Here is a 21,526-nt window from a genome sequence, read left to right as displayed (position 1 = left end):
ACAGAAGGCAGACGGGCACAAAAAACAAGTGGGACAGAAGGCAAAAGAGGCAAAAAAATGAGGGAAAAACAAGTGGCACAGAGGGCAGAAGGGCACAAAAAACAAGTGGAACCGAGGGCAGAAGGGCACAAAAAATGAGTGGAACAAAAGGCAAAATGGGCACAAAAACAAGGGAAAAATGAGTGGCACAGAAGGCAGACGGGAACAAAAACGAGTGGAACAGAAGGCAAAAGAGGCACAAAAATGAGGGAAAAATGAGTGGCACAAAGGGCAGAAGGGCACAAAAAAATGAGTGCAACAGAGGGCAGAAGAGCACAAAAACGAGTGGAACAGAAGGCAAAAGAGGCAAAAAAATGAGGAAAAAACAAATGGCACAGAGGGCAGAAAGGTTAAAAAAAACGAGTGGAACCGAGGGCAGAAGGGCACAAAAAACGAGGGAAAAACGAGTGGCAGGGGGCAGAAAGGCACAAAAAAACGAGTGGAACAGAGGGCAGAAGGGCACAAAAATGAGGGAAAAACAAGTGGCACAGAGGGCAGAAGGGCACAAAAAATGAGTGGAACAGAGGGCAGAAGGACACAAAATACTAGTGGAACAGAAGGCAAAAGGGGCACAAAAACAAGGGAAAAACAAGTGGCACAGAGGGCACAAGGGCACAAAAAAGCGAGTGGAACAGAGGGCAGAAGGGCACCAAAAAACGAGTGGAACAGAAGGCAAAAGAAGCACAAAAACAAGGGTAAAACAAGTGGCACAGAGGGCAGAAGGGCACAAAAAAACGAGTGGAACAGAGGGCAGAAAGGCACCAAAAAACGAGTTGAACAGAAGGCAAAACAAACACAAAAAATGATGGAACAACGAGTGGCACAGAGGGCAGAAGGGCACAAAGAAATGAGTGGAACCGAGGGCAGAAGGGCACAAAAAACGAGTGGAACAGAAGGCCGAAAGGCACAAAAACGAGCGAAAAACGAGTGGCACAGAGGGCAGAAAGGCACAAAAACAAGGGAAAAACAGGGCAGAAGGGCACAAGAAACGAGTGGAACCGAGGGCAGAAGGGCACAAAAAACGAGTGGAACAGAAGGGCACAAAATTGAGGGAAAAATGAGTGGCACAGAGGGCAGAAGGGCACAAAAAAAGAGTGGAACCGAGGGCAGAAGGGCACAAAAACCGAGTGGAACAGAAGGCAAAAGGGACACAAAAACAAGGGAAGAACGAGTGGCACAGAGGGCAGAAGGGCACAGAAAAAAAGAGTGGCACAGAGACAAAATACAGAATACAAAAAAACAGGGGCAGCTGAGAACAGAAGGCAGAACGGGCAGAGAGGCACAGGGCATCAAGGGGAACAGAAGGGAAACCAGGGCAGGGACACAGAGGCAGTGAGGGGTACAGAAGGAAAGACCGGGCAGAGAGAGCACGGGGACAGCGAGGGGAACAGAGGGAAGGAAAACGGGCACGGACCACGAACAGGCAGTGGGGGAGACAGACAACAGCAGTCCCAGACACAACAATGAAAATACAGGCAATACAATAAAAGCAATAAAGCAGAATCTAGTTAATATTTATTTCTCCATATATGTATAGGTATTGCATCTTCATTTTTTTTTTAAATGGTGCCACCGTAGAAACTACAAAAGGCAATGGAATTGTACAACAGTCTGTTGTCTATTTCGATGGAACCTTCATACAAACAATGTTCCTGTCAAGGCATAAAATAGACACATTCTTTTCAAACTTGGTAAAGCGCCTTACACTGACTCAGTTGTAGAGAGGGAAAAGATCTATAATGAGCAGCTGTGTGCATCATTTAATCTACACTCTCTTAAATTTAACAATGCTGCTCAGGTGTTATTAAAATAAAAGTATTTCAGAATACCTTAAGTTATAAGAATACATAATGTGACATGAGTTATGAAATTTTTACAATTCTTTTGAAATAAATCATTATGAATGAGAATAGTGGATATTCGGACGCAGTCCTCTTTCTATCTTCGGGAATGGCCTGACCCCCTATGTACAAAAAGATGGCGGGCACACTCGGTGAGCGTATGATGAAGAATCGTACACATGAAACGGGACCTTTAAGATGCAGGTACAATGTCTCTTCATGAGCGAGCGCACAATAGTATCGACTATGCAAGATTCTATATATCGAAGAATTTTTTAATTTGGATTCATAGTGGGTTATAAGGAGTTTGTTATGGTTAATACTGGTCTTTCCTATTTTCCGTCCCCTTCCTCCTGTCATCATTTTTTTGGAGTCCGGACTTATCAAGGTCCAGGAAATTCATTCAAGTTTGTCGAAGGGTTGCGGGCCTTTGAAGTGCGAGGCAGCTTCCTCATATTAACATTTCAGTATACCTCCGTGTGCACCGTTACAGGCTTAACACTGCCTGCAACTTTATTTGGTAAGAAGTCCCGATTTGGACTGCCTTTCAAGCCTTGATATTGAATGTAATGATTGAAAAAGTCTTTAACACGAGAGATGTGAGTGTTTTGTAGATCGTATTGTGGATCAAATATACAGTGTAAAATGCCACTTTTAAATAGAATGTCTTGGACTAAGTGGGATCGAGAGTTGAGAATTTACTGGAAACAAATAAGTGGAATTTAGAATAGCTTCATCATTTCATATACATGCTCAAGTCACACAGAGTATGTAGCAACTGCAAATACTCTGAGATACTGGGCTCAAGTTGAGTTCAAATTATTTCTGCTTACGAAGTATCAGCCATCGTCTTAATCCATGTAGTGACTAATATTAATAACCATTACATATTAGGAAGTGACTTAAACTTGAAAGGTCCTTTCCTTTGCTTTTAAATTGTAGAATCTATTCCACATGGAAGATTTCCCATCAACAAAGTGGGTGCCCATGTAACAACTACCGTTGTTATCAACAGGAAAAGTTCTTTGAGGTGAGCCTATACTTTATCACCTCTGGCCTCTGACTGTAATTAGGTGGAGGGTCTTTTGCACCGTATTAAAGCATGAGAATACTCAGTTATTGTTTTGGTGCATTTTAACTGCACTAGGCATTTTTCTACACCTTTCCATTTTATCTAGTCTCACATCCGGTTCACATCTTTCGAACCACTCTTTTTTACACAAGTGATTATGAATTCACTCATCTGCTTTTAATTGCCGACTTGCATGCAATCGCTCCTAGTATATAACATCTCAGAAGTCTCTTTAGGATGTAATAAGATCGTTGTTAACACCAGGCACTTTGAGGGCATGCATTCTTTATGTATACATTGTAGACTATGTCTAAATTGTAAATTTACAATAGTCGTTATGTATATATTTTTCTGCAGCCTTGAAAAAGCCGTGCGGACGAAACGCGTGTCGGCTGCTGCTGTTTCTTCGTTTGTTGTGGAAATAAAAGTTAAAAGACCTGATTTGGAAGTGTGGCTGAAGTATTTCTTGCAGCCTTGTTCAAAGGACATTGAATTAAGGACTTATTGGAAACACACCAGAAGGGAGAACTTCCTCTGTTATTTGCTAATGGATTATAGATATAGTGATTGAGTGTGCTTTGGTGTATTGTGATTAACTATTGCTCCAGACCACACAGGTCTAGAGATTAATTTACCCTGGTGGGTGGGTATTAAGACGCCATTTTAAGCACCTCGTACCAATTCAGTTCAAAAGTTCCATCTAGACTTAGAATGTCAAAAGATGTGAAGACCAAATAGTAAACCCATTTGTTGTTCTTTGATTTGTTTCTACCATCTTTGGCTACTGAAAAGGGTTCTTTTTCTGTCTTCTGACGTGTATTTTATTGGTGAACTCCTTTCTCTATACGAGGTTGGGCTTAGGAGAACACTGGGCGTTGTGGAAGACAATGTGCTCATCACTCACGCTGAGCAAGGCATCCAGACCTGTATGGGTATCTTGGAGAGGTTTACCTCCAATATTTTCACTCTTTAGACAAATGGATCAATATTATTGTTGATGCACTTAAATTCTTGTCAAATTTGCGGTATTTCTAGGATTATTTCTATGTGTGTTACAGCAAGGTGTGTGTTTGCTTATGTCATTGTAGGATTGATAATTTACTAAAACTCTTCCTACATTCACTGAACTTGTATGTTTTTTCCCCCTGTGTGTGTTCGCTGGTGGTTCATTAATTTTGAGTATTCAGTAAAAGTACTTCCACATTCAATTAAATATTATGGCTTTTTCCCTGTGTGTATTCGCTGATGCCGTTTTAGGTGTGATAATTGACAAAAGCACTTAGTACATTCACTGCACCTGAATGGTTTTTCCCCTGTGTGTGTTCGCTAATGCTGTTTTAGGTATGATAATTGACAAAAGCACTTTGTACATTCACTGCACTTGTATGGTTTTTCCCGTGTATGTTCGCTCATGGGTCCTTAATGCTGACATGCGAGTAAACTACTTCCACAGTCACTGCAATTATATGTTTTTTTCACCAGTGTGTGTACGCTGATGTATCTGCAGCATTGCTAATTGGCAAAAGCTCTTTGCACATTCACTGCATTTGAATGGTTTTTACCCTGTGTATGTTCGCTGATGCTCTTTCAGGACTGCTGAGTTCCTAAAGCACTTTGCACATTCACTGCACCTGAATGATTTTTCGCCAGTGTGTTTTCGTTGATGATTCCTTAATCCGGACACATGACAAAAACTACTTCCACATTCACTGCAATTAAAAGGTTTTTCCCCAGTTTGTCTACGCTGATGTGTCCGCAGGGTTGATAAAATGGGAAAGCTCCTCCCACATTCACTGTACTTATATGGTTTTTCCCTGTGTGTGTTCGCTTGTGGTACATTCATTTTAAATGGTCTGCAAAAGTACTTCCACATTCTGTGAAATGGTATGGCTTTTCCCCTGTATGTGTTTGCTGATGCCGTATTAGATGTGTTAATTCACGATAACTTTTAATACATTCACTGCACGTAAATGACTTTCCTCCTGTGTGTTAGGTGATGCCGTTTTAGGTTTGCTGATATATTAAAACTCTTCACACATTCACTGCATTGGAATGGTTTTTCCCCTGTGTGTGTTAGTTCATGCTGTTTCAGGTTTGTTGATCTACTAAAGCACTTCACACATTCACTGCACCTGAATTGTTTTTCCCCTGTGTTTCTTTGTTGATTTTTCCTTGATGCTGAAGAGTCACTAAAACTACTGCCAGATTCACTGCAATGGTATGGTTTTTCCCCAGTGTGTGTTCGCTGATGTTTCCTAAGGGTTGATGAATGACTAAACCTCTTCACACATTCACTGCATTTGTATGGCTTTTCCCCAGTGTGTGATCGCTGATGCAGTTTTAGGTCTGATAATAGATAAAAACTGCTCTCACATTCACTGCACTTGAATGGTTTTTCCCCTGCGTGTATAAGCTTATGCCGTTTTAGGTGTGATAATCGATAAAAGCTCTTCGCACATTCATTGCACTTGAAGGGTTTTTCCCCTGTGTGTGTTCTCTGATGCCGTTTTAGTTCTGATACTTGAACAAAGCTCTTCACACATTCACTGCACTTGTATGGCTTTTCCCCAGTGTGTGTTCGCTGATGCAGTTTTAGGTCTGATAATAGATAAAAACTGCTCTCACATTCACTGCACTTGAATGGTTTTTCCCCTGCGTGTATAAGCTTATGCCGTTTTAGGTGTGATAATCGATAAAAGCTCTTCGCACATTCATTGCACTTGAAGGGTTTTTCCCCTGTGTGTGTTCTCTGATGCTGTTTTAGTTCTGATACGTGAACAAAGCTCTTCACACATTCACTGCACTTGTATGGTTTTTCCCCTGTGTGTATTCGCTGATGACTCTTTAATGCTGACACAGAACTAAAATTACTTTCACATTCACTGCAATGATACGGTTTTTCCCCAGTGTGTGTACGCTGATGTATCTGTAGGGATATTAAGTAACCAAATCTCTTTACACATTCACTGCATTTGAATGGTCTTTCCCCTGTGTGTGTTTGATGATGTCTTTTTAGAGTTGATAATTGACTAAAGGTCTTCACACATTCAGTGCACTTGAACGGTTTTTCCCCTGTGTGTGTTTGATGATGTCTTTTTAGGTCTGATAATTGACTAAAGCTCTTCACACATTCAATGCATTTGAACGGTTTTTCCTCTGTGTGTGTTCGCTGGTGTCTTTGTAGATGTGATAACTGACTAAAGCTCTTCATACATTGAATGCATTTGAACTGTTTCTCCCCTGTGTGTGTTCGCTGGTGTCTTCGTAGGTTTGATAGTCCACAAAAGCTCTTCACACACTCAGAGCATTTGAAAGGCTTTTCCCCTGTGTGTATCCGCTGATGTCTTTGTAGTTCTGATAACCAACTAAAGCTCTTCACACATTCAGTGCATTTGAACAGTTTTTTTCCTCCTGTGCGTGTTTGCTGAGGGTGCTTTAATAGCGATGACAAACTAAAGCTCTTGCTACAGGTGTATGGTTTTTCTCTCTTGGTTAAATTCTCTGTGTCAGGTATACATTCGTCAACATCACATGCCACTGTTCCCTGATAGGTCAACATGGCTGATAAAGCACTTGCGTTATTCTCACATTCCCTGTAAGTGATTGGCATTTTGAATGTTTGTTATCTGATTTAACAATTAAGTACAATGGCCACTAAATACTTGCCACACTCATAATGTGTAGTTCTTCTTTGTGGGTGATCTTGCCTTTAGATTGGATATTGATTTTGCAAACTTACAGGTAAAGATTCATCCTACTTCGGGTTAGTGCAAATCAGGATAGTACTCTGTATTTTAGGAAGCAGAACTCCTCTTTCCTGCACCCGTCAGTTGTCTGGCTCCACTCTGTTGTGTTTTTCTCAGGTTGCTGTGGTTTGGCCAGAAAGAGTTTACAAGACACCTAGAACATTGAATGGTGGCCTGTTATCATTTTAGAAAGCAGAGAACTGATGTAAGCACATCATATCGATCCCATGCTCATAGCTGGTATTGCACAACTATTTACAAATTAGGTAGTTTGTCAGTGGTGTTGCCTTCATTTTCTATCGGTCATTTCTTCGTCTTGCGGCGTGGAGGTGCATAGTGCAGACTCCTACACTCACTGAGTTGCCCTTGACTGCTTCTTCCTGGATCTCTCAGTTTACATTCAGGTTCATCTGTCTCCGACTGCACTGAAGTTTTTTTGAATACTGGAGCTCATTGTTTCAGTTTGTGTCTTGAAGATTTGCAGCATTATGTTCATTATTCATAAACAGGCTTGTTTTCTGTTGGATGCAAAGAAACTTAAAATTACTAACTGCAAACATACTGGAATATGAATGAACAATAATTACCAGGTTGTAAAATCATCTTTTCTTTACTATCTTTGAAACCTATTAAGGGAAACTTCAGCACATACAGATATTTAAATAAAAAAATTTGGTTGAACATGCCATATCGTATTTATTACAGAAAATGTGGTGATTTACCATTGTTCACACATCAACTTACTAAAGAAAAGGCACTTGCCATGCACCCAAATACTAGCTACATTTTCAGATACCTGCATATGGTCAAGATTTTGCTTTTAAAAAAACACAGCTTGTAGAGTAAGAGACGGGTCAGGAAGACCCCAGGGAACACATCAGAATGTTGTATCATACATCAAGTATTATTATTCACAGAAGTTCTTAGCGTCCTTGCCTGCTCCGCCAATATCGTAGTGGTTCATTGATTCTATTTATAGTATTATCCACTAGGCTGGGAGCTCCCCAGCTGGACCAAGAGGCTGAGCTGAGTTACAGTCAGTTGTTAAGTTATCTCATCTATAGCTTTAGTGCTTCTTGGGGCAGCAAACTAGGGCTCTATTAGCCAGAAACCGGTCCCAGGATGCTTGTTTCCGGTCCAGGGAAAACATGGTTTGGCAGTTTGAGCTGGACTGTTCCCATGAGGCACAGGGTCAGACTGATTTGCATATGGCGATGTCTGAACAGGGGTGGTGGAGTGAGCTAAAGAATGATGATGGATTAAACCCAGATCAGTTGACTGGGGGTGACACAAGCGTTTCCGTCCATCATCCCCTTTGGTATTTCTATTAGACCACGCCTGCTCTTCCTAACGCCCTACTAGTTGAAAGCTGAGGTGCATCTGTGTAGTGAGCATACCGGTGATGCACCAAAGGCAACCCTGTTTGCACCCTTCCAATCCTGGACCATGCTCAGCACACAAAAGACTGCATCGGCTGATTCAAATAGAAACATGCTAAGGCGAGCTCATTCTTTCCCCAACATAGAAAATGCATCAGAGCAGAGCACGCTTCACATAATGTAAAGTGCCTTGTGTAACTCTCACACATGCCCGGCAAGTGCACTGTATGCACACATCTTTTAAATAAACAAAAGCCCCCATGCTTAGCAAAAATCAATGCTCAGTGCTGCCTTAGAAATACACACAAAATGCCATAGATACAGATCAATAATGGAAAGAGTTTGATGAGAAATGAGACAGGCATGGAGGGGAGGGAAGTAAAGAACCATTACCTGAAAGAGCAAATTCAAAGAAGGAAGTTAGGAGTAGGAGAGAAGGATAGTAGAAACGACAATTTAGACGAACGGGAGGCGGAAGGAAAGAAATGTAGCATTCTTTATAAGCACTGGATAAACACCAGCCCTGTGAATTTATACTAAGAAAAAAGAAACAAACAACTTCTGAAAACATTGGAAAAAACAGAAAAAAAACACCAGAAATGACACCCAATAGAAAGTGTGAATACAGAAAACCCTCCCCATCTTGTTTTCAATGTGCACCATCAGAGAAGAGAGCTGAATGAATGCGTGGGAGGATTCACTGATCTAGTGTGCCATGAGGGAGCACCTGGTTCAGTTTGCTATAGTCATGCGCTCCTGTGGATTCTGGGAACTGTAGTCTTTTTGTAATTACTTTTAACTTTACTAATATATAGATGAAGCAAATGCTTCTGAGTCAAGGAAGTAATAAGATCTGAAACTTTCTGACTCTACACTTAGGACATTCTGAACATGTATACAACATACCATGAAAAGTGCACACAGGAAGGAGAACTTAATCAGATGGCGGAAAGGAAGAGGAAAAGAGTAAAAAAGAAAGGGAGGAAAAGATACCCAGTATCTCCAATGGAGAAGGCCAGAACGATCAATCGTGAGAAAAGATCAAATGTAGAACTAAGATAAGAGATGCTTTTTTCAGGTCTAATTCTAACACTTTCAGGGAGGAAGTGGATCTGATATGAACGGGCAGTGGGCACCCAGTCCTCAGGGTGCTCTTCTTTTGAGAGGGGATGTCTTTGTCAAAGGAGGGAATGTGTGACAGGGGCTTACTTCCTAGAGTTCGGCCTTCGTGAAGCTCGTCACTCACACTGAGCAAAGCTTCCATGACATGTGTGAGGATTTTGGAAAACTTTACCTGTGAAATTCCAATCACTAAACCCACCCTTGGAGTGTAGTAAGAAGCCAAACCTTCAAACATACATTTTCAGAAACATTTTATATGTGTTCATTCTACCCACCTGCAGATTGCCTGTTTTTTCAATATTCCCAGCTGCCAGACTGGCTTTAGAAATTTTGCAACAGCTATCATGCAGCGGTAGGGGGCGTCACCTTCCTCTGAACACCGGTTACAGAGCAGATTGATGCCTCAAGAGTCATTTTGGGCCGCCCCAGTGCCAAACATCATGGGTAAGTAGTGCGCTTTACAAATGTCTTGATTGATTGATTCAGCTTAGATAGACTGTGAGTATGGAGTCCAAAGGTATTAAAAAAGAACCTTATTATCAGTTAGATGTCTGACCTACCTTCAGAACATGAAGGAGGGGGGGTCAGTATGTGTTAACGTGGGGGTGCACGGTCTAGGGTCCACCCCAACCACTCCTTCTGCTCTACTGAGCCCAGACCCAATTACCCCTTCTGCTCCCCGGTACCCAGGATCATAGGTTTCCGCTAGGACGCCAATTCTGTGTTGTACTAGGCGCTAGATGCAGGGTGTACCGTGTGGGAAGATCCATCCCCCTTCAAACTGGCACGCTGATGGTGCAATCAGCGACTGGGGTCTTGATAGGGTGATTTCTATATTTTAAAAAATTAGTATGTTTTGATATCAGGGGGGGCATAACGCTACATTGTGATACATGTTGTCTTTTTTGTTTTCTTTTGTAGCCTTTTGTGTTTTGCCTCCTTTGCTTTAAGTCAAGTCAAAAATTTCTTTATTTCGGCCTGACAAGGCCATAAAAGCACAATTAAAAAAAACAAGTACAACACAATTTAAGCAATTCATGTTCTCCATTAGTGAAGACCATATACATTAAAATGTTGTTAAAAAATCCTAAAACATTTAAAAGTATAATACATGTTTTAAAAGTACACATTTGTGACACATAAAATATAATACAATCAAATTTATAAGACAATCAATCACAATGGTGGAGTAGGGTGATTTAATTGGGCAAGCCCTGTCTTTAAAATAGCTCGTGTGCGCATCACATTGAAAACAGATAGCGAGAAACTGAGTATGCAATAGGCTTACTAGTGTCACATTTTAATATCCTGAAAGCCTGTGTGCAATGGGGTGTTCCGAGGTTTCTGCACAACTGCAGTAACCATCGATGTCTCGCTTTCTTGTATGCCGGACAAAAGAATAATACATGTTGGTCCGTCTCCGGTATATTACTACATATCGGGCAGTGCTTAGTTGAAGTGCCCCCCACCCCCAATTATTAGTAAAAGCATGTAAGGGAAGTGTACCGTGTCTAAACTGCAGATATAACTTTTTGGTACGGATTGGCTGGCTGTCATCGATGACAGGTTCTAACCTATATTGCAATTTTACTTCTAAGAAGGTTGCTGTCAATATGTCAGTCGCGGAACTCCCCTATAATAAAGTAAGAATGCATTCCTTATAATTCTTTAACAGGGCCTTCCTAGGTGTTGACGGGCAACTATCTTCGGCACTTGCCCATAAAACACCCATTCCCATGGCATTTAGAGAGTTTTTAATATGGGCCAACCATAGAATTTTACTTGCTCCCTGTAAGTTTACCACTTCCCTCAATTCCTCTCTATAGGCAGACAATTCTGGGGTACTCCATAGGCGACACCAATATAACAGAGGTCTGAGGGAGACCTCTACCGCAAACGGGCCAAACTTTATTTGTGTGCCCCACTCCATTATTCGGTAATTGACAGTCCCAAATATTCACATACAGACACATTTTCTAAAAATTTCCCATCTAACTGGGGATTCGGTAGTGTAGAGTCCCCTGCATTAAAAGCCATATATTTAGTTTTCTGAGTATTTATTCCCAGGCCCCTACTCTTACAGAATAAATGGAACATGTCCAAAGCCCTCTCTATTCCCATAGGGGACTTTGACAGCAGGAGGGTATCATTGGTGAACATCAAGGCTGGTACCTTGCGGTTCGCCATCCTTGGAGCATATATATCCCTCCCTGCTGTCAAGGTCCCCACTAGGCCATGGATAAATAGACAAAAGAGGGTCGGGCCAGTACGCACTGTTGTCGTACACCTCTATCTATAGGTATGCGATCAGTAAGCTCATACTTAATTTGGGGAAAAATTATGTTCATGTAGTCTTTTCAAATGATGACAGAGATATGGGGGGCAGGTCTAGTATGTTGGTCCATAATTTCTCCCTTGGAACTAAATCGAATGCCGATTTTAAGTCCACAAAGATCAAGTAGAGTCGGCCACCCTCCCTGATCACTGTTCCAGTGCAATCATTGCAACCTAAATATTTGGTCAATACTGGACATTTTTGCTCTAAAACCGGCCTGATACGAGCTAAGAAGAGTGTGTTCCTCCATCCAATTCTGTAATCGGGCCAGCAGCACTCGTGCGTATATTTTCTGAGTGACATCAATAAGACTAATGGGCCGATAATTTGCAGGATGGAGGGGTGAGCCCTTTTTATAGATCAGGATGCTTTCCACCCCCAACCAAGTCGTGGGGATCGTCATTCCCTGGAAAATAGCATTAAATTGGGTCCATAAGTACGGGACCCAGATACTAGGTTCAGTACGAAAAAGATCACCGGGGATCTCATCTAGACCTGGGGCTTTTGCAGGAATTACCCGGCTTAAAGCCTCCATTATCTCTTTTAGGGAGATTTGTGGTGAGGACATTCATTTGTAGCTTGCCCTACATAACCCTCTACCCTAGAATATAGGGACTGAAAGTGGGCCTTCCAAACTTCTGCACCTAAATTTGGTTCTACTGCAGATTTACCCTCTATGGAACCAGTATTTATTAAATTCCAAAAAGTCCTCATGTCCCAAGTGCTTAATGCCTTCCTCAGGCTCTCCCATTTGTCTTCTTCCCAATTTCTTTTTGCCAGTTTAACACTACTTTTGTAAACTAACCGCTAGGCCTTTATTTGCAATTTTTCATTGCATTTAATGGCTAAGACAAGAGTTTTCTTGGCCTTGCAGCAATTGCCATCATACCAGGGGTGCCCGGGTACCCCCTTTTCCTTTGATCGTGTATTAGGGGAAAAAAGTTGGCCAGGGCAGTTACTAGACCTTGATGGTTTTCCGCAATTTCAGTAAATGAGCTTGACAAATCAACATACCCACTCAATTGTTTTGCAACATTCAGAAATAGAATAACGGTTCGATAGAGGGGGGCTAGCTTTTCTTGGGATTGACAGAGTATGCCCCAGTTTACTCTCCTCCTAGAACTAGTTAGGGTTAGCTCTGAGGCTGTTAGAGAATGGCCCTTAGTGGCGTCCTCGGTATGAGGCAGGAACATATCAAGAATCAGGGCATTATGATCATTGTCGCCGCTGGGCACGATCGTAAAATCAATAACCCGGTGCCATAATTTGGTGTCCACCAGAATATAATCTAGATTAGAGGGACGACCTGGTCTATTATAAGTGAAATTTGCCGGGGAGTCAGATTTAGAACGCCCATTACATGCCCTCTTCACTCGGGTTACCCGCATCCAAATCTTTCAATGGTTCATACTGGCAATTTAGATCAGCAGCCAAAATTACCAAATTATTATCAAGGATGGAAGGCAAAAAATATGATAGGAGATCGAGAGTAGCAGACTCTTGTCCGTACCCTACTGGATGAGAGTAAACATTAATTACTGCTATCTTGATCCTGGCAGGAAAACTCAAAATTGCACAAAGAATGTCACTAGAGAATGACTCTACCTGTTTTGCTGAACACCCTAAGTGTGTGGCAATCCAGGTTCAAAGGCACCCGGCTGGTCTTCCCCTTCCCCCGCATGTGGCTTCTATGCTGAAAGTTGCATAAGCTTGTCTGTGGGTGACCTCCATGGATGCAAATGTCGTTAGCTTGAATGAATGCCCCCTCGACTCCGGCTTGTCTAGTTTGGAAGAGAGGCCTGCAAAGTTCTAGGATAATATTTGGAACTTAGGTCACTCATTCAATGACTGACCAAGGGCATTGAGCCAGTCCCAAAAGAAGGATGATCAACTACTGGGGTTATCAACACTGGGTTCACCTGCTGTTGGCCTTTATACACCTGCAGGTAATTCCTTACTTTATGCTCCCTCCACTCCCTCGACCTCCACCGCCACTTGACCCAAGTATGGGCTTGTGCTATGGCCATGGTTGATGGTTCACATATATCTCCTGGGTTGATTGGGGAGCTAGTCTTGGGGCATCTCTCAGGGCGTTCCTCCACATTTGGAAAGTGCTGTGGCTTAAGATCTACGGTCTCTTGTACTACCTATTGGTTGATACCCGATACTGTGATCGGGTTGCCCCTTGGAGTATCCCTGTTGATAACTGCACCCCATTTATTGGCTTTAGTCAGTCATTGCTGTCCAGGGTATTGAGGACATCATAATAGTTGTTCACTGGGATGGTAAATCTATGTTGTTGTCTCCACCCCCCTCCTCTGCCCTCCCTAGTAAGGGCTGTATGGGGCTAGGTGGATTGTAGAAATAGCCCAATGGTAGAATGTTCATCCCCATTTGTTCTATTGACCAGTTGCCCGCCCTATCTGGTATTTTTTTAACTAGATCTGGTGACTCAAATGATAATACTACACAGTCACCCTCTAGTGACTTTTTAGATCTTCCTAGCCAGTCAATCCATCTTAACAATTTGTCCGATTCATTCTGCGAAGTAGCAGATACACTCAGGGAAACTGAAGTAAATATCGGTGGAGCGCTCAGAAGGTTCCTGATATGGTCTTCACTATAGGTGACTACCCCGTGCTGTTATATCAGAACCCGGCCTTCCTATTTAAATTAGAGCCCTTCCGAGACGCAGCTAAATTTATACTGCGCAGGCGCGAGAGATCGGCGCTACTCAGAACGCTGACGAATTCTTCACGGCACTCGATAAACTAAGGGATCCGGTGAGTTTTTACTCCTGATCGGCGCTCCCTTTTAGCAATGTTCCACTGCTACCGCCATGTATTAGTCGCCAATTCTTCCGCATTTTTCTATTTCAGCGGGGCGATTAATTCTCAATCAAGTCGGACTCGTGAGATTTTGATTCAAGTCAACAGCAGCAGCCCGCGGCCCCGGGACCTGCGGGTAAGACGCTTATGCACTGTTAAAATTCCCTGAGCACTTTTCTCTACTCATAAACGACCTACCAGTGATGTTGCACCTTGCCCTCCAGGTCCCCCGGCAGCTATCTACATATTCCCTGCCATCAAGGACACGACACTCCTTTGTCATGATTCATAAAATGAGCCGCCCTTTAGGTCACACTATTGATTAATTTCCTTTATATTCTTTTTTCTTTTCCTTTTTCTCTTTTCTTGATTATCTAAATGACTGCAGGTCTCTTCTGCCAGAAATGTGTTCCCTCGGATCCATTAATTGTGGTAAGCTGGGTGATTTGAGGTGTTGTAGTGCTCTTTAGTGTCTTCTTTTACAAAATTGTGTTACATAGGTTTCTTTCCCCTTTTTTTCAGAGTTGCTTGGCCCTGAGGAGAATCCCCAAGAGTGTGGGGGATTCGAAACGCGTAGGCTTCTTCTTGGTCTGCTATATTTATTCTGGTGTTTAACTGTGTGACACTAGGATTTACAACTACACATTTATTTCTGTTAAACCCTTAAAACAATTGATCTAATAGAATTGTAAGATGTGTACGGTTTCTTCAAAAACCTACCTTTGATTTTTTGCTGAGTAGATAGCAGATCTATTACTTCCCACGCTGGTTCATTGAAATCTCCAGGTTGTGTGAAGTACTTTGTATGAATGTATGAATGGCAGTGGAATGACTGTGATATGCTTGATTAGTGACGGTATGATTGTTTGATCGAGATTTTATCTTGTTTCGTGTCAGTTTTTCATTATTGCTACCAATTTATTATTGACATGATGTACTAAGGTTTATTCAATGTATTATGCAGCAAAATTTGGTGAATAAATAGTTATTAAATAGCTTTTCCCAATCTTGAATAGAATTCTTTATTTGGATGACACTTAGATATACGAGTTATAGTATCAGTATTGGCGTCTCTCTCTTGTTGTATTGTTCATAAGGCTCAGCCTTACTGATTAGAGCCACCCCTAGTTGCTCTTGGTAGGTGGAATAAGCAATCTTCAAGCATATCCCGAGTAAGAAGCTCAAGTTGACCGAATAGTGAGACCACAAACATATTCCGCCTGATCTGCTTGTAGATTACTTACTATGGCCACCTTAGATGACCTGTTTTGTGTTATCACTCAAATGCAGAAGAAGTTGACAGACTCTAAGCAAGCAACCACAGCCCTGTCCACACAGGTGTCGCAATTGCAAACCCAGGTGGGAGCCTTGGGTGGTGGTACCTAATACACCTAATACCTGGGCTAAGGTTACGAGTGGGACCTCTAACTTTAGTCAGAGGATCACACCACCTACAAACATCACAGTACATGTACCACCACAGATCCCTTTAGTAGACCCTGAATTTTTCTCAGGAGATCCGGGAAAGGTACAAATCTTCTTAACACAAATAGAACTACATTTCACGAGTAGACCTGTAACATTCTCAGACCTACAGTCTAGAAAAGAATTTATCATTTCATAATCCTTTACTATACATTTGGAGAAGACTTGTTCAAGAACTTGAAAAGGTATTTGACTGCCGTGCTGTTACTCTGTTGGCTGACAGAGTTATTGGAGCTTTGCCAAGGGAACAGAGACCTCATTTCGTGTCTCACCCAGTTTAACTGTCTGGTTGCTGAAACAGCCTGGGCCGATGAAAAACGCTCAGCGCAGTTTTATCAAGGACTCAAGGACAAGTTAAGAAAGGTCCTTGCTCAGATTGACCCCTACCCACAGAGTGTGCAGATCCCATCAATCTCACGGTGAAGTTGGACCACAGATTAACCGAAAGAAGAGGAGATAAGAAACGACCGACAAAACTGCCTGGCGAATTGAGCAACCTCGAACCCAACAAAGACAATCTGAAAATCGTAGTGAGCCTATGGAAATAGGTGCAATCCGACAACCTCTCTCGAAGGAAGAGAAAGAAACTTGACAGAAGAATGGGTTATGCCTCTATTGTGACTGAAAAGGTCATTTTGTGAAGGAGTGCCCAACCAAGCCAAAAGGGAAGTTTCCTGTGCCATATAACTCAAAACAAAGCATTGCCAGCACTGATGTTGCTGTGGAAAATTAGAAAGCCTGAGTAAAACAGAAAACATTTTGGAGGTTTAAATATCCCTTCATTGGCAGGATCGGAGGGGGAACATACACCTCACTTTCGGTTACTGCCACTTTAGAGATAATTACCTAAAATTATCAAACACATGCACTCTTGGATTCAGGAGCCACTATGATATGGTGGAAAGGTTCAAGATTCCTTATGAGAAAAAACAAACTCCAGACTAGTACAAGTAGTAGATGGTAGTAACTTGTCTGGAGGTCCACTAACTCAAACAAAATTATTAAGCTCATACACTCCACCAGCAAGGAACAACATTCAGAAAATATTAGGTTCAATATAATCAGAGCTCCTCAATATGGGGTCATTTTGGGACTATCATGGTTGGCTTTGCACAATCTGGTTATCAATTGGAGTGAGAGGTCGACATAGTTCTCCTCCAACTACTGCCGACACCACTCTTTAACACCAAGTCAAATGAAGCTGCAAGATCCTCACTTCGCACTGCTCACAGCCGCTGAAAAGAATTTTCAGTTACCCGAGCAGTACGCGGCCTTTTCTGCAGTCTTCAGTGAACAACAGGCAGTTCAGTTACCTCCACATCCACCGTACGATACCCACATTGATTTAGAACCATGCACCAATACTCCTAGTCGTAGGATCTATGCTCTGTCGGAATCAGAGAATCTGCATCTAAGGCAATGTTTAGACCAGTTTTTAGCAAATGGTTTTATTCAACACTCTAGATCTCCCGCAGCCTCTCCACTATTTTTTATTCCCAAATCTAATGGAGAATTACGTGCTTGCATTTATTACAGAGAGCTGGACAAAATGACAGTGAAAAATCGGTATCCCCTCCCTGTCATTCCAGTACTGTTAAACCAAGTTAAAACCCCAGTCATTTACACCAAACTGGATTTGTGGGGTGTCCATCATTTATTATTATTATTTATTTTTCGATTTGTTAAGCGCGGTTGCTGCCCAAGGGCGTCCAAGCGCTAAGATTAGACAGAGCTGAGACGGAGCACAGGAGGAACACATGAGACAGGGGGAACCAGTGGAAAAACGCGTTCAAGACTCGATAGGGCCTGTTCAAAAACTTGGTGATGTCCTTTGGGCTATGCAATTCCCCGGCCGCTTTCCAATTTTTATTGAACGATCTTTTGAGGGTCTTTTTGGATCTATTCTCAATAGTGAACATAGACGACATCCTTATTTACTCAGACACTGAAGAATTACATGAGCAGCAAAGGTTTTAGGCGCATTACAGGACAACCAACTCTATTGCAAGCTTAGCAAATGCGAATTCCACGTCAATCAGGTGGAATTCTTGGGAGTAATATTAACTCTATCCAGAATGAAGAAGAGTGAAGAAAAGTGGACGCAGTGGCCAAATGGCCACAACCCAAGAACATTTGAGACATTCAATGTTTTTGGGAATTTGTGAATTTTTATTGCAGGTTTATTGACCACAAACAGTGGCACCTATCACCAAATTGCTACGTAAAAAGACACCTTTTGAATGGACGCCAACCACAGATAAAGCATTCAGCACTTTGATAACAGCCTTTACTTCAGCTCTGATATTGGCTCACCCCAAACCCTCCAAATCTTTTCTAGTTGAAGCTGATGCTTCCAACATAGATGTAGGAGCAATATTGTTCCAAAGACATACCGATTTGGGCTAATTGTATCCTCTGGCGTACATGTCTAGGAAACTCAATGAAGCAGAAAATAATGATATCATTGCCGAAAAAGAACTACTAGCCATTTGTGATGCTTTTAAAATAGTGCAGACATTACCTGTTAGGGGTCAAGTTCACAACTACAGTTTATACGAACCATAGGAACTTACAATTCATGAGTTCAGCAAGAATGTTAACTCCAAAGCAACTACAACGGATGTCTTTCTTTGTCGAATTTGACTTTCTAGTAACATTCAGGCCAGGAAGCGACAATAAGAAGGTGGATGCAATCTATCATAACCCCTTCTAAAGTACTGTGTTTAATCTCAGCTGAGAAATTTTTGGATTCTGTATGGGATCATTTCTTGCTCCCGAAGTGGAAAGACTGGGTAATTGGGGATGCCAAGAGAACAATCGAGCATGGTCTGCCTTTGTATGAGGCCCGGCTGTTTATCCCTACAAAAGAATTGCATCAGAAAATATTCCTGTGGTTGCACAAGAATCAGCTTGCTGGCCATCCAGGGCTCCCAAAGACGTTGGATTTAGTCCAACGATATTTTTGGAGGCCTGTCTGGAAGAAAGACATACAGCAAAGGGTTTAGGAATGCGACTTATGTGCATGTGCAAAATCTAGTAATTCAAAACCGGTGGGCTTATTACAACCTCTTCCTACACCTGAAAGACATTGGGAACATATCTCCATTGACTTTATAACAGGTCTTCCCGAAGATCAGCGAAATACAGTGATTTTAGCCATTGTAGACAGGCCTACTAAATATGCACATTTTGTCGCTTGGAAGGGCCTTCCTACAACCAGTCAATTAGCCACAATACTTTTACATCGGTTACATGCCCTCCTAAAGTTCATTCTTTTTGATAGAGGGTCACAAATCTCAGCTCGATTCTGGCAGACAAGGTGTAAGGCCCTCCAAATTTCAACAGCATTGTCCACTAGCCACCATCCTCAGACAGATGGCCAGACTAAATGGCTGAACCAAACTGTTAAGCAGTACTTGAGCTGCTATGTAACAGACACAACACATTCCTGGATGAATCATCTTTGACTGACAGAACTGGCTTATGATAACAACCATCATGCCTCTACAGGTACTTCCCCCTTCTTTGGAATGTACGGATTCCAGCTTCATACCTTACCCATGTCCTTACTAGACGGTTTAGCCACAAAACCCAGCCATACAAGATACTTTAACTCACCTACACCATGTACACCTCCAAAAACACCATCACTTAGAATAGGTTAAACGGAAGTATAAACCCATTACGACAAGCACCACATGGAAGGATCCATATATGTCAAGAACTATGAGTGAAAATCTTACCACTGAACTTGCACAGTAACAGAAGTTGCTAATTTCCCGACTCCCTCCAAAAGATACTCCAGAGTCTGTTATAAAACCTAACTCTCAAGAACCTCTGGGGAAGGGGGAGTGGATAAAATAGGAAACAACAGAAGAGACTGCTCTGGAACTGTTCTTTCTGCTTCTCTTGCTTAGTCCATACAGCAGACTGAATACTTCTGAGAAACCCTGAATGATACCAAAGAAAGATATTAATGAACTCCCTAATCTACACTAATTGTCTATTCCTATTCTAATCTACTTCATACCTAATGTTCCAGATAACTTGCTTCTCTTCTTTCTTTATTCTTTTCCTTATTTCTCTTGTTCTGTTCTTTAGAGAGGTATATCTATTAAACAAAAATGTGATTACCTTTTTGTCTAATTATTTAGTGCTAATATTTTAATGCGCTAATAAACTCTTATCAGCTTCTACTTTTAGTTGGCTTTTACTCTTCCAAAACTCTTCTTGTATGAATGGTAGAAACGTATCCTATTCTATTCTAACCTAATGTATTGTCTACTCTAATTACACTATGTAACTATTCTCTAATTTGTCTTTACCTTTTCTTTTTTTTTTTTACAGGTTGCAACATCAAATATTATATTTTCAGGTAAGTTCTTTTTCCTTAGGTTTTTCTTCCTTTTAATATCAAGTCTTGTTTATTATTCGGTATTACTATTCACAAGTTCATAAATTTTTAAAAATTAATTAATTAATGTTTGAGCTTGTAAAGCGCACTGCTACCCGCAGGTTTCCTGGCGCTGTATAACGCTGGGGAACCCATCCTGGCTTTGCCTGTGGGATGGTCCCTGCTGGGAGTCCCAAAGGTGGAGCCAGGCATCCCCGGCGTTGATGGGGCCGTAGTGGAGATTAGGCAAGCTAATGCCCAGAGTTGCCGTGTGGGACCCCTGATTAGAGTAGGCACCGAAGCGAGAATTAACGAGTCCGCTGACCCAAGTCCACGACCCTGCCGCGTCGGGAATTGAACCCTTGTCCCGGCCGACTTCTGCTCCTGGGTCTGCCGCCTCTAACGAGTGAGCCACACCACTCTATTCTATCACTTATAGCTCTTCTTCCTTTCTCTGCATTCAGCTGCCAGTGGAGACTTCAATTAGCAACTCGACTTCTGCAGAAATGAGCGTGAGGAGGAGCGAGGACTGAGGGAACGCCTCCACGTGTCTTCACGCTGACTTGTTGCAGGAATTTCTCTGAACACACCAGGACACGTCAGCTAAGACCGGCGAGCGTTGGCGAACGAAGGGAAACTACAAAAGAACGCGACGCAAGTTTATTGGAGGCCAGGAAATTCTGGTTAGTAACGGAGCATTAAGGGCGAAGGTCCGTTCTCAGAAATTACTCTAGTGAAATGCGCAGTTATCCTAAGGCTCGCGCTTCACCAAGACGCAAACAACTGTGGGGGACAAAACGACTAACCCGCAACACTATTTTCTGAATCAGCGGCCATCTTTAAATTCCGCTCATGATTCAGTATACTCCAGTAATTGGTGAAGGGGCGATTTCTTTTGTCAAACCCGCGTTGTTTAGATCTCAGGGCACACACAACGTGGATCGATTGACCTGAAGGTCTGACAATATATCGTCCAGGGGACAAGGTATGGTTGTCCACCAAAGACATAGTGTTTCAGAAAAAATCACCTTTTTATCCCAGATTTATTGGACCATATAGCATGGTAAAACAGATCAACCCAGAGTACCCTGAGAATCCACCCAGTATTCCACAACTTCTTGCTGAAACCTGCCCCGTGGGGAAGTCCTGCGCTGCCTCCACCGCTGCTCATTCAGGGGGACTGGAATATGTGGTTCGAGCAATTTTGGACTCTAAATGGCGGGCTCCGCTCTATGGTATCTTGTGTCTTGGAAGGGCTATGCCCTGGAGAATGATTCCTGGGAAAC

At 42.2% G+C, this 21,526-nt stretch overlaps 1 protein-coding gene across 2 annotated transcripts in view; it reads right to left on the bottom strand.

The window, feature by feature from the left end:
- Positions 1-1,537: 1,537 nt before the first annotated feature.
- LOC147736985 (uncharacterized) overlaps positions 1,538-21,526 on the bottom strand; it is a 189,538-nt gene continuing 169,549 nt past the window's right edge. For both annotated transcript variants that reach the window (XM_086955167.1, XM_086955238.1), the window contains exon 3: positions 1,538-7,216. In XM_086955167.1, the coding sequence (XP_086811293.1) occupies positions 4,910-6,562 (1,653 nt within the window). In that variant the 5' untranslated portion in view covers positions 6,563-7,216 and the 3' untranslated portion in view covers positions 1,538-4,909. The remainder of the gene's footprint in view (positions 7,217-21,526) is intronic.

The sequence above is a fragment of the Lissotriton vulgaris genome, chromosome 1_1 (genome assembly GCF_964263255.1).
Source record: "Lissotriton vulgaris chromosome 1_1, aLisVul1.2, whole genome shotgun sequence".
Lineage (NCBI taxonomy): Eukaryota > Metazoa > Chordata > Amphibia > Caudata > Salamandridae > Lissotriton > Lissotriton vulgaris.
The sequence above is the reverse complement of the archived record's forward strand: the minus strand, read 5'-3'. Positions and strand labels throughout refer to the sequence as shown.